Here is a 13930-nt window from a genome sequence, read left to right as displayed (position 1 = left end):
CTAATGAATTCACCAATGAAGTCTTTTATATTTTTAAGGAAAATAAAATTTCCTTGTATAAAAAAAATACACAGAACGAGGTTAGAGAACAAAAGCATTTAAAAATACTAATGAATCTTAATCAGTGAAAATGTTAAAGGCTGCTATCAAATCTAATTAAAGGTCTCATCTACCATCTGCCTACTACTGTGAAGTAACAACTTCACAGTATGAAGTTTATTGCTGTATTTTATCAGAGGTAATTGGGGAAAAATAATGCTCTAATGCTGTGTGATCGCATTTTGTGCCCCTTCCTAATCAGATTGATTTAGAATGAAAATAAAGGAATACTTGATAGCATGGCAGGAAGAATGTTCTTAATTATTAGCTAATACTAACTTTGTTTTTTAAATAACCAGATTTAAACAGAAAATGCCTCTAAAACTGGTTACCATTAGTCTTTAATTCAACTTTAGTTCAACGTTGCTACTTAGTGTGGTTTGTGAATTGGTGCCAATCCATGAATTGCCTGTTACTGTCAAGAAATAAAAAGAATTGAGAGGAAGTGTTTAGAAACTTTTGTAGAAAGTTGATGTTTTTTAGTACCAGAAAATGACACTTAGCCATGTGTTTTGTATTTTGGGCTTATATACCTTTTCAGTTTCGTTTTCCTAGTTTTTTTTTTTTAAACTCGTTTGAAAATTAATTTATTTTTTATTTACTTGTTACCTATTAATTTTTATCAGTATTAATAAAATGTTATTCTGTAATGAGTTGGAAGTAGGAAGAACTGACTGTAGGTATTTTGAGAGACATTGTTCTGAATTATGCCACTAGTAAAACCATTTGCAAGAGACAAATGTACCACTCATGACTCATGAAGCCACATGATGTTTTGTACCAAGAAGTCCACTAGAAACTAGTATAGCAAATAAGAGTTAGTAAAGTGGGCACGTGTAGAGAATATTGTAGCTTTAGATTTGGGAATTTGTTTTTCAGTTTTATGATATTGTAGGATTTCATCATGAAGAACCAAATTTATTGTTTTAATGATGAGAAGTAATATTAGAATAGCAGAAATGCCAGTGGTTCAACACGTTAAAAGATGTGTAATAATGGGAAAAGGTAAAAAATCTTATTGTGGAAAAAAGAGAACAGTTTTGATTTTTAAAAATTTTGATGAAAATGTAAAATAGGAAGCTATATGCTAATGTAAGTGGACATTTTAATCTAAATGTTAATATGTTTGGTAACTCAGTTAATGATTTAGCATATTTTCCTTTAAAATTCTTGTTTTAGAGAACAGAATCTTGGCATTGTCTTCCTCAAGAAATGGACTCTTCCTGTACCTTGGATACAGCCCAGACTGGGTTTAATATGAGAGAGAAAGGGACTGAAGTGACCGACTTCACCTCTTTGGAGGAAGGAATATTGACCCAATCAGAAAATCAAGGAAAGGATCCCAACAGAGACCTCTTATGTTCTCCATTGCTAGGTAATACCTCACATTTACAAAATACATATGGGGGACTGCAAATCTTGCATCTAAATCCTTGAGTTGAGCTCTGTAGAACTGTACTCAAACATATTAGCTTTTTTCTCGTTTTTCACACTGGCCAGCTGGTCCAGTTATGTTAAATATGCAATTGCTCCTCATTTTATCATTCCCTGTTGCTCTCAGAAGGGATAAAAAGCTTTCTCTCATGGATATGCCTCCTCAGTCCTGACTCTGTGGGATTTTTGTTGGGGGTAACCACATATGTTATCCTTTGACTGCTTCTCTCAGCAATGGAGGCTTCATGATGTATAAAAACCACACAGAAAACAAATGTTCATGCTTACCTAATTAGCTTCTTAGAACTAGTTAAGACATTTATCATTATCCTAAGTTTTTAGACCCAGACATTGAGATAAAGAGGTTAAATGACTTGTCTGAGGCAGATCTTCCTGTTTTCCTCTGTTTAATATGGAACTAATTTATTAGCTCTTTACAAAAGATAAACTTTTAGTCCTTTTCAAATCATCAGGGTAGGAGGTAGAATTATACTATCATTACTTTAGATTGTTACACAATGATAACATATGAAAGAAAAGACTTTGCTATAATCAGATATTTGAAGGACTGTCATGCTAAAGATGAAGCAACTTATTTTTCATTTATGCATTTATTTAGCAAATATCTAAGTGCCTATTGTGTGTTACACACTAGGAATATATAGAGGAAAGCTATGTTGTCTTTTGGAAAGACAGTACAATAAAAGAAAATCACAGTACCATAGGATGAGTTGGATCATGGTCTGCAGCAGGGGTCTGCAAGCTACTAGTCACAGGCTGAAGCCTGATTTTGTACTGTCTGTGGGCTAAAAAAGGTTTTAGCATCTTTATAGGATTGTGAAAAACAAAAGAATTACATGGTACAGAGACACCATGTGTGATCAACAAAGCCTAAAATATTTACTCGCTGACCTTTTATAGGAAATGTTTGCCAATTCCTAGTCTAGAGTTGAAAATCGGAGAAGGCAGTGGCACCCCCCTCCAGTACTCTTGCCTGGAAAATCCCATGGATGGAAGAGCCTGGTGGGCTACAGTCCATGAGGTCACTAAGAGTCAGACATGACTGAATGACTTCACTTTCACTTTTCACTTTCATGCATTGAAGGAGGAAATGGCAGCCCACTCCAGTGTTCTTGCCTGGAGAATCCCAGGGATGGGGGAACCTGGTGGGCTGCCATCTATGGGGTCGCACAGAGTCAGACACGACTGAAGCGACTTAGCAGCAACAGCAGCAGAGTTGAAAATGAGACTACAAAACTTGTAGGGAGGCTGTTTTCAACTAGTAGAGCCATTTAATAATGGGATATAGCTAACAATAATAATATAGCTAATAATGTTATATAGCTATATAGCAAAAAAAAAGTGGGCATATGTCACAGCAAATAAGTGAAGTTCTCTAATAGAATAGTTTCAACATTGGGTTGGAGATTCTGCTACATGGCTTGAGTTTTATAGTTCCAGTTTCTCATTTATTGTAGATAAAATAGAACATTTTAATAATTAGATCAGATCCTGGGATCTGATGACCAGAGGAAGTTTCATCATTGTGACTTTGTTAGGCTTGAATCCAGTCATTGTAGAGTGGATCTCATCAATGGCAAATGTCATGATGATGACTGGGGCCAGAGAGGTTAGATATTTCAAAAAAGAGATCCAGGCCAGCAATAGTTGTCCAAGTGTGAGGAAATGTTGGGTCTTTGTTTAAAAATCTTCACGATTCTTAGAGGAATGAAAGATTTCTGTTATGAAGGTTTACGACTGAGCTTATAAGCCAGAGCCAAGGAAGAATTGTACCAATTAGTCCTTGGTGGTAAATGTGATTGTTATCTTTCAGTTTCCCATTTTTGATTAATCCATTTAATAAATAAATAATTGTATTCTGAGTGCATACTAAGTGCAGGAGGTACTTTGTAGCAGGTATTTTGCTAAGCACTGAGGATATAGCTCTGAATAAAGCAGACATGGAATTGGTAATCTTTAAGTGGGAAGCAGACAGACTGAAGATTAAAACAAGAGTGTGACAGTTATGGTAGGGAAGGAATGCAGTATTACAGGCATTGTGAAATCAAGAAGGTATACTGTAGTCACAGTATTACATTCATATTTAAAGAACATTTCAGTTTTAGCAAAACATCACTTATCTAGTTAAATTAATATGAAATAGAAAACTGTTGGTTTTATAGATTTGTTTCTGCTAGTGTTTACTTTTTTGTTTTTGTAATTGTATAAATACTATAAGGAATAAGGAGTTTATACCTAGTTGTACATATTTAGGGATGTTAGAACTTATTTAAGGTGACAATCAGGTATTCACAAGCGGTTTTTTTCCCTTTAAATTAGCAGTTTTCAAACATTTTGGCCACAGGATTTCCTTGACACACTTTAAAATTACTGAGAACTTTTGTTGATGTGGCTTATTGATGTTTTCCAATATTAGAAATTATTAAAACTGAAAAACTTAAAAATGAGTTTATCAATGCATTCAAAAGTAGCAACTCCATTGATGTTATAAATTAACCTGGTTTATTAGAAAAATAACTTTCAAAATCAAAAATATTTAGAAGACTAGTGTTGTTTTACTTAAAAATATGTAATGTCTGACTTATTAGAAGACAAACAGGTTCTGATATCTGCTTCTGCCTTTAGTATGTTGCTCTATCATATGTGATGTAGCTTCTGGGAAATTCCATGGTATCCTTATGAGGTAATGAGAGTGAATAAAGCAAATGATATGTTAATATTATTTTGAATATCACTTTGACCTAGGCATCTTCTGGGAGTATCTTAAGGATGCCTAGGAGCCTGTGAACCACATTTTGATGTAAGATGGAAAGAAACAATCATAATTGTTAGGAGCATTTGCTAAAAAATACAGTGTTTAGGTCTAGACTGTACTCTGGCATATAAGCTATTTGAATGTGAACAGATTACTTAGTATTTTTTAAGATTTATAATCATGTTTCCCCATCTGTAAGATGACTATAATAATACCTGTACTTTGAGGTTGTTATGAGTTTTAAATAAAATATTGTATGTTAAGTGCCTGCATCTTGTTGTTGTTCAGTCACTCAGTTGTGTCTGATTCTTTGTGGTCCCATGGACTGTAGCCTGCCAGGTTCCTCTGTCCATGGTATTTTCCAGGTAAGATTGCTGGAGTGGGTAGCCATTTTCTTCGCCAAACTTGGATCTTAATAAATGGTATTTGCTGCTGTTGTTACATTATCATACTAATGCTTGTAGAAATTTCCAGATGGCAACATTTAGGTTCTTTAAAATATTATATAAGCCAAGCAGTTAATTATCAGCATTCCCAACATTTTTATATTTGAAACTTTGCAGTCCTACAGGACAATTTTGCTTCTGCTGATTTGCCTTTGCTGACATGTTTGACAGAACGTCAAGAGTTTGGGCCTGATTCCTTATTTCATCAAAGTGAACTAGATTTTGCACCTCTGAGGTAGGATGATTTATTTTTGTACTTGCATGTAATCTTTTTACTCTTTGTTTTCTTGTTCTAAGTTGTTACTAAATTAATGACTTGTAGTGAGACTTTGGAGTGATGTTTTTTCTCAGTACACACTCTGAAGGTAACAAGGCCTTAAGACAGGGTACATGTTAATTTGGCAGAATAACGTGTGTAAAGATGAGGCAAGGGAGTGTAGTTTATTTAAAAATAATTTCTAATGTATTCTAGCATACTAGGCATATTTTAGTTTAGCAAGCACACTTGATTTCCTTCTGTATATATCTGCTGATTTGCTGTCCATCAGCCCACTCCCGTTCCATAAAAAGCATCCATCTCATGGTCACTAGCTTGTTTGGCATCCCCATTTTTGTCAGCCAGTATTGAGTGAACCTAGTTATCTCTCTTTCCTGTGTAGGAGGTGCAAGTAGGAAGTAATGAAGTAGCATGATTTTTCTAATAGATGCATCTAAATTAAGTTATTCCAAATTAATGTCTTTTAGTAATCATGAGAGACAAGTCTCAAATTCTTCAAATCATATTTGGAATTATCCAAGAATATGTTTTTTTCTTTTAGAAATAAAAAAGACAACGTAAATGAAAAACTATAAATGTTTACAGAGTTACAAACCTCTGCCCTTATGCTGTGTTTTACTTTAAAATCACTTTTATGAAAAGTGTTCTATACACAGTAGTCAGCCAATGATTAGGTTATGTTTTGTTTGAAGAGTAGATCACTTAGGTGGTTTTTAAGAACATAATAACTAGTAAAAGAATTAATGCATGTTAAATGAATATTAAATTATGGTAGGTAGTAAATTGCATATTTTAAATGGTAAAGTTTGAAATTTTCATTTAAAGAATCATCTTTGGGGCATAGTATTGTTTTGAGAGAAGCCTGAGAAAATATCAGGTCATAGGATGGTAGTTCATCATCTGTCTGCAAAAAATTTGCTGTATTCAATCATTAGCCATTCTAAAGGAATTTGAAATTAGAACTTTTTTCAACATACTTTTCAAATAACCTCAAGTTTAGTAACATCAGTTTTGCATTTTTTTCATATTAGTATTTTAAAAAGATAAATGTTTTTAATGTGTTATTTATTTATTTTTAACTGTATATTTTCAGGGGAATTCCTGGTAAGTCTGAAGACACTGAATGGTTTTCTCGACCGTCGGAAGTTAGTGAAGCTTTATTCCAGGCAGCCTCAGGAGTAGCTTCAGACTTAATTAACAGTTGCTTTAGTATATCTCAGCACCCACTTAGAGGTAGTGCAGCTGTTAAGTCTCAGCACTCTTTGTTAACTCCTGAACAAGGAACTAAAGAAGAGACTGTTTCATCTAATACACTTGATGATCAGAAAACCTGCGAAGACTCTGGTAATTATGATGCTGTTTATTCATATATGTCATGGGAGACACAAGAAGTTATGCAGGAGCCAGCAACCAATTTAGCTGATAAAGATCAAGTTTCTTTTTCAACTGCATCTGATGTAAGTGATGAATACATAAATCCTAAAGGAAGTGACAGCTTTGATGCTTCTTACTTATATGCACAGTATGGGAACCAAGGAACTCTAAAGCGATCAGAAAAATATTTAGCCAGTAAGGAGCATGATTCTTATTCAGATTCATCTGACACAATTGATAGAAATAAAATTCCTAAGGAAAGTGACAACTTCTCTTTTTCAAATATGCCGTTGAGCAAGCAGGGAGCTTCACACCATCCAGAAATATATCTAGTCAGTAAGGATCATGTTTCTTTTCCACATGAAGCTGCTCCTCATTTTAATAATAAAATGCCACATTCTTTCTGGCATTGTTTGTTGGGATCAGGAGGAAGCGAGCTTCCCTTGATGTCTGATAGTCATTATTTTGAGAGCGTTTGTTTAAGGGCTCCTGTTGAGAATGAGGTGAAACAAAAGGTGGAGAGTTATAAAAGCAATGAAGAAGATCTGGGGAAAGGATTATCTCAATGTTTTGAATTAAAGGAGAATAGAAATACTTTAGTGTTTTCAGAGGTGCATCCCAGATCTTCAGAAATACAATATATTGAGAATGTTATAGTTCCTGATAATTCTGTAGAAGTTTCAGAAGCCCATATACTCTCCCAGGGGCTTGATACCGCTACGATGGAGATTTCTGGTGGTCCTCTTCAGACTATTAAATCCAACTCAAATGAGACATCAGAACAACTGTATTTTCAAGAAGAAAGAAACCAAGAGGCAACTTCTGTTTTTGATGGGAAAAATGCTGGTGCCACGAAAAATGTAGCTTTTCAGGCAGTTATTGCCTCTATTGAACCTTCCAAGAAAGAGAGTACAGTAAATGAAATCCAAACTGACATCAACAAATCTTTAACAAATGACAGCCAAGAAAGTGAACCAAAAAGTCCAGATCCTTCCCTGTTAAATTATGATGAAAACCTTTTCCTTGATAAACTTAATCATCCATGCTGTCAGTCTACTCCTGGGGTGTTTGAATCAGGAGCTTCAAAACCATTGTTTAAAAAAGATGATGGTGATGGCTCCCTGTACTGGCATCACAATTTAAAATCAATCCCCAGTGCTCCTCAGGAAATATTGATTAAGCCACTTTCTGTTAGTCCAGAGCTTAAGTCATCATCTTCTTTAAGTGAAAAATCTCTGAGACAGGCTGTTGGTCTTGGCAAAACATGGTCAACTTTATTTCAGTATGGTATAGACAATGAACAGTTTCTTCCCATTGGGAAGATAAAGTCTGTTTCTGCTCTTGACCTTGCAGAGAAGTTAGGACCTTCAAACATTATTTACCCAATGAAAGTATGGACTTCAGATTCTTTGGTTTCACAAGATTTAAAGCAGCGCACCTTTGAAGAAGTTGCAGATTCCTCAAACGGTATTTTGGGTAAGACTGTAAACTCTAGTTACATCATTGAAGGTCCATCTGCAGCTGTAGGAAGCAGCTTTTCAGCAAACTTGGTGGCATGTGATGCAAAGTTACAAGGTGCTTTACCAGTGATCAGTAATGCACCGTTAATTGCAGTTGGCCAAAAGACATTGCTGAAAGCTGATACGGGCCAAGGTGAAATGCCTCGGCCTTTGGGAGCCAAGTCCAGTTTTACTATACATACAATTATGCAAAATGACTCCTATTTTGTAGAGGGCCTGCAGGGGAAGGCTGAATCTGACATCTGTACTCTGGATGATGATACTGAATGCTGTAGCGTAGATGAAAATGCTGTTGTATGCAGTAAGAGACAAGAGGTAAGACGATAAAATGAGTATTGGGGAGAGACATGGTCTTTTTCATTATTGTTTTAGGAAATGGTATTGTTTGTTTTTATTTTTACTTTCTACTGTTTCCCAGATATGTGACCAAGGTGACTTGACTGGTGAGTGCGTTGAGCTAACAGGTTTAGAAAATTTGCTTGATGATCTAAAGATTTGTGACAGCTCCCTGCAGTGGCAATCTACTGTACAGCTACCATCTAAGGAAGACAGCAGTTTTGAGGATTCTGTAAGTCTTTCTATTAGACATTTCTTGTATGGTGGGGAAAGAGATTTTAGTTGAAAAACGGGGATGAGAATAAAGGGCTATTTATATCCTCCAATACCAAATTGTGATGTGTAATCTGGTTTTCATCTGATATCCAGGAGTATGCTGCATTAATTAGAGGTTGGCATAAAAGAAATGTTTGTGATTTTAGACCATGAGACTCAATAAGTTCTATGGTGTTTTGGGAAAAAAGGCCAGCCTTTGGAGCATCCAGGCCCTTCATATTGAAATATCTTAACTCTTTCAAATTGTGCTAGCAAGAACCTCTGGGATGGTATTAAGATCAAACTCATTCATTGCTATTGCCGTTGCTGTTGCTAAGTCGCTTAAGTCGTGTCCGACTCTGTGCGACCCCATAGATGGCAGCCCACCAGGCTCCCCCGTCCCTGGGATTCTCCAGGCAATAATACTGGAGTGGGTTGCCATTTCCTTCTCCAATGCATGAAAGTGAAAAGTCAAAGTGAATTCACTCAGTCATGTCCGACTCTTAGCGACCTCATGGACTGCAGCCTACCAGGCTCCTCTGTCCATGGGATTTTCCAGGCAAGAGTACTGGAGTGGGGTGCCATTGGAGATACTCAATTGTGCTTTTTCCACCCTCTGGCCTTCAGTGTAACAGCCCTTGGAATAGGCCTTGAAATATTCATGTATTTCTGTTTAGAAGCCCCCGAAAGATTTTAATTTCAGACATATCTTAAAGTCAAAATTTTGTTTTATTACAAGGTTTGATTTGCTTGGATCCTTGGATCTTCTGATTTTAATGGTTCTCTGGCCCCGTTGCCCATCTGGTTTTGTCTGACACTGTCAGCCCCACCCTGAGTCCTTTTACCTGATAATGTATCCTTACATTCTATTAGTCATTAAATATAGCTAGGTTACATATATATGGTGTACTTAATGTTACTTTCGTTTTCCTATTTTCCCATGTATAAGAGAAATATGTCATTGGAAAGCTGCTAGTTTGAGTTGCAATTATATTTTGACCTGTAGGTTCGGGTAGTTAAAAAGAGAAAATGAACAAAAATATTGTGATAAGCTTTTCCTTTTATTTCAGTTTATTGAATTTATTTCCAGATAGTAGAATTTATTTATAGGTAGTTTTATTTTCTTCAATATTCTAGACATTGTTTACTTCTATTTTTCAATTTAATAACAATGGGGATGATAATGATAGCTAATGTTTTGCACTCAAATACTATGCTAAGAGGTTTACTTTATATATGATACCTCAATTAATTTAGTCCTTTGGTCAGTCCTATCAGGTAGGATTATAGAGATACCAAGGGAACATTTCCCTTGATACCAAAGATGGGCCAGTACCAAAGATGGGCTCAATAAAGGACAGAAATGGTATGGACCTAACAGAAGCAGAAGATGTGGGTGGTATGATCACTCACACTCACCTAGAGCCAGACATCCTGGAATGTGAAGTCAAGTGGGCCATAGGAAGCATCACTACAAACAAAGCTGGTGGAGGTGATGGAATTCCAGTGGAGCTATTTCAAATCTTAAAAGATGATGCTGTGAAAGTGCTGCACTCAATATTCCAGCAAATTTGGAAAACTCAACAGTGGCCACAGGATTGGAAAAGGTGAGTTTTCATTCCAATCCCAAAGAAAGGCAATGCCAAAGAATGCTCAAGCTACTGCACACTTGCACTCATCTCACATGCTAGTAAAGTAATGCTCAAAATTCTCCAAGCCAGGCTTCAGCAATATGTGAACCAAGAACTTCCAGATGTTCAAGCTGGTTTTAGAAAAGGCAGAGGAACTAGAGATCAAATTGCCAATATTGGTTGGATCATGGAAAAAGCAAGAGAGTTCCAGAAAAACATGTATTTCTGCTTTATTGATTATGCCAAAGCCTTTAACTGTGTGGATCACTATAAACTGTGGAAAATTCTGAAAGAGATGGGAATACCAGACCATTTGACCTGCGTCTTGAGAAATCTGTATGCAGGTCAGGAAGCAACAGTTAGAACTGGACATGGAACAACAGACTGGTTCCAAATAGGAAAAGAAGTACGTCAAGGCTGTATGTTGTCACCCTGCTTATTTAACTTATTATTTGCAGAGTACATCATGAGAAACGCTGGGCTGGATGAAGCACAAGCTGGAATTAAGATTGCCGGGAGAAATATCAATAACTTCAGATATGCAGATGACACCACCCTTATGGCAGAAAGTGAAGAGGCACTAAAAAGCCTCTTGATGAAAGTGAAAGGAGAGTGAAAAAGTTGGCTTAAAGCTCAACATTCAGAAAACTAAGATCATAGCATCAGGTCCCATCACTTCATGGGAAATAGATGGGGAAACAGTGGAAACAGTGTCAGACTTTATTTTTTTTTGGGCTCCAAAATCACTGCTGATGGTGACTGCAGCCATGAAATTAAAAGACGCTTACTCCTTGGAAGGAAAGTTACGACCAACCTAAACAGCATATTAAAAAACAGAGACATTACTTTGTCAGCAAAGGTCCATCTAGTCAAGGCTATGGTTTTTCCTGTGGTCATGTATGGATGTGAGAGTTGGACTGTAAAGAAATTGAGCACCAAATAATTGATGCTTTTGAACTGTGATGATGGAGAAGACTCTTGAGAGTCCCTTGGACTGCAAGGAGATCCAACCAGTCCATCCTAAAGGAGATCAGTCCTGGGTGTTCTTTGGAAGGACTGATTTTGAAGCTGAAACTCCAATACTTTGGCCACCTCATGTGAAGAGTTGACTCATTGGAAAAGACTCTGAAGCTGGGAGGGATTGGGGGCCGGAAGAGAAGGGGACGACAGAGGATGAGATGGCTGGATGGCATCATTGACTTGATGGACATGGGTTTAGGTGGACTCCGGGAGTTGGTGATGGACAGGGAGGCCTGGTGTGCTGCAATTCATGGGGTTGCAAAGAGTGGACACGACTGAGCGACTGAGCTGAACTGATTATCATCTCCATTTTACAATTGATATTTAGAAGGTTAAGGAACTTGCTGATAATCATTTAGCAAGTAGGGGAACTGGTATTTGAAACTATCCTTATATATATACTTAATGAATATACCATAAATTGCCTCCCTGTTTAACTGTTCTTCAGTGACACCGAAGCCAAGATTTTGCATTGTTTTGGCAAGAATGAAGGTCAAAGTTAGTTTTAGTAAGAATCAGAAGCAAAATATCAATTTTAAACTTAGTTTCTTTTTGTTGTTTTTCTTTCAGTTTTATTGAGATATAAGTTTAAGGGATACAGTGTAATGACTTGACTTACATACATCATGAAATGATTACTGCAGTAAATTTAGTGAACACCCATCATTTCATAGACATTAAAGAAACAGAAAAAAATTTTTTCCTATTATTAGAACTCTTAGGATTTACTCTTTTAAAACAGCACTGTTAATTATATTTACACTTGAGTTTCTAATTTTTTTTGCTAGAATTACTTTTGTAACTTATGTCAACTTTTCATATAGATAAAGTATATTTGAAGATGTGAGGATATATATTTATTTAGTTAATAGTGATGTGCTGAGATTAACTCTGACACAATTCCAAATTTTATTTGGCCTTAACTGTAACTTTAAGTATATTTTTTTTAGTCCAGGGAGGATGCTGTTTTCTATGTTGCCTTTCATCCTTAGGTCTCTGCTATATTCTGGGACTTACATAATGCTAAATATTAGAGAAGCAATGAGCCAGACCTGGTAATCATCTGTCTACATGGCTCAACTTGCTTTCAGGAGGTTTGCCTACTGTTTAGATTCTTCCTTATTATCATCTATGTCTCAGAAGAGTCATTCATACTTGTTTTCTCACTTTGGTACCCATCCATCATTCTTTGAATGATTATTTGGGTGTCCATTTACATATGATGTAGGTTGGGGCTATGAAGAGAGTGTGGAGAATTGGAGTCAAAACCCTGTTCAGTTACTGTGTTAGCCTTGTACCTTGGTCAGATGATTTTGGAGGATGATTCTCCTTCCTTGTCTACATAAAGAAATAAGCAGTAATAATCAACCTGAAACATTGTTATATTTAATGGGGTAAGGTATGTAGCATGTATATAGTGCCTGGCTGTTAGTTCCCTTTATTTTAGTGAAATTAGATCAGGCTATTACCAGGGGTTTCCTACTCTAATTTGTTATTTTATTCTTTCTCTCGCCTTGTTCCTGGAAGCATATTACATTCTTTTATCCTCTATAATAAAATACTGTTTTAGTATCCCTTATTTTGGCCATATAACTCTTAACTATTATTTAAGGTTAACCCCTTAGATCTCTTTCCTTTTTGTCTTGTTGGTTCCCTATCCATCCCATGGGCTTCCCTGGTAGCTCAGATGGTAAAGAATCTGCCCACAATGCAGGAAACTGGGTTCGATTGCTGGGTCGGGAAAATCCCCTGGAGAAGGAAATGGCAACCCACTCCATTATTCTTACCTGGAGAATCCCATGGACCGAGGAGCCTGGTGTGCCCTAGTTCATGGGTTCGGAAAGAGTCTGACACAACTGAATGACTAACAGCAAATTTCAAAGAATGTGTTTCCACTTAAGATTTTCTGTGTGGATGATTATCATCTCCATTTTTAGACCCTAGTATTTCTCCTACATAGACCCATATACTATCTTGTATGACATTTTCTTGTGAATATTCCCATCATCTCAAATTTACCTTGCCTAAATCAGAATAACTTATCTTTTGACTAAAGTCAGAGTGACTTACAGATTTTCTGTTCTTCTAGAGATGTTAACATTTCTTGGTTTCTTTATTGTCATTGATTCTGTCTTCATTGTTGATTATAAACTAGGAGAGAAACCAATCTTGATTTTTTTTCCCTCCTAACTCCCCTAATTTTTAGTGATAAATATCTGTTGATCTCTTAAATATGTCTCATCTTTTTCATTCTACATTTTCTTTATTACTTACTCTAATAATCTGTATATTTTGAAGCTTTGAAATTTTATTAAAGTTAAAATTGGAACAGAAATCGTTTTCCCTATATTTAGAAGCTTTAGGGGGAAACTGCTATTAAACACAGTGTGCACACACAAGTATTCATCTATTGCTTATGTGATATGTACAGTTGACCTTGAACAGTGTGGGAATTAGGGGCACTGACCCTTTGCGAAGCTGAAAATCCATAGTTGGCCTCCTGTATCCCCAATTCCACCAAATCTACTATTCTTCCACATCCACAGATTCATCCAATCTTGGATCATGTGTAGTATTTACTGTTGGAAAATACTGTAGTATTTACTGTTGGAAAAAAAAAAAATCCATGTATAAGTGGACTAGTACAGTTAAGACCCATGCTGTTCAAGGGTCAACTGTACGTTAGTGAGCTGCATGTCTCCTTCAGCAGTAGGAGAGTTGGAAACTAAAAACTTTGTGTTATGTTTAGAACAGAGTTTTTC

General features: G+C 36.2%; 1 protein-coding gene across 6 annotated transcripts in view; it reads left to right on the top strand.

The window, feature by feature from the left end:
• The window catches only part of ALMS1 (ALMS1 centrosome and basal body associated protein), a 183995-nt gene that overhangs the window by 36744 nt on the left and 133321 nt on the right, over nt 1-13930 (top strand). For 4 of the 6 annotated variants that reach the window (XM_040223841.1, XM_040223843.1, XM_040223840.1 and 1 more), the window contains exons 3-6: nt 1279-1474; nt 4873-4990; nt 6126-8241; nt 8345-8494. In XM_040223841.1, the coding sequence (XP_040079775.1) occupies nt 1279-1474; nt 4873-4990; nt 6126-8241; nt 8345-8494 (2580 nt within the window). The remainder of the gene's footprint in view (nt 1-1278; nt 1475-4872; nt 4991-6125; nt 8242-8344; nt 8495-13930) is intronic. The other 2 variants (XM_040223844.1, XM_040223845.1) reach the window with 2 other exon arrangements.

The sequence above is a fragment of the Oryx dammah genome, unplaced genomic scaffold (genome assembly GCF_014754425.2).
Source record: "Oryx dammah isolate SB20612 unplaced genomic scaffold, SCBI_Odam_1.1 HiC_scaffold_25, whole genome shotgun sequence".
NCBI lineage: Eukaryota > Metazoa > Chordata > Mammalia > Artiodactyla > Bovidae > Oryx > Oryx dammah.
This window is presented reverse-complemented; position numbering and strand designations above follow the sequence as displayed.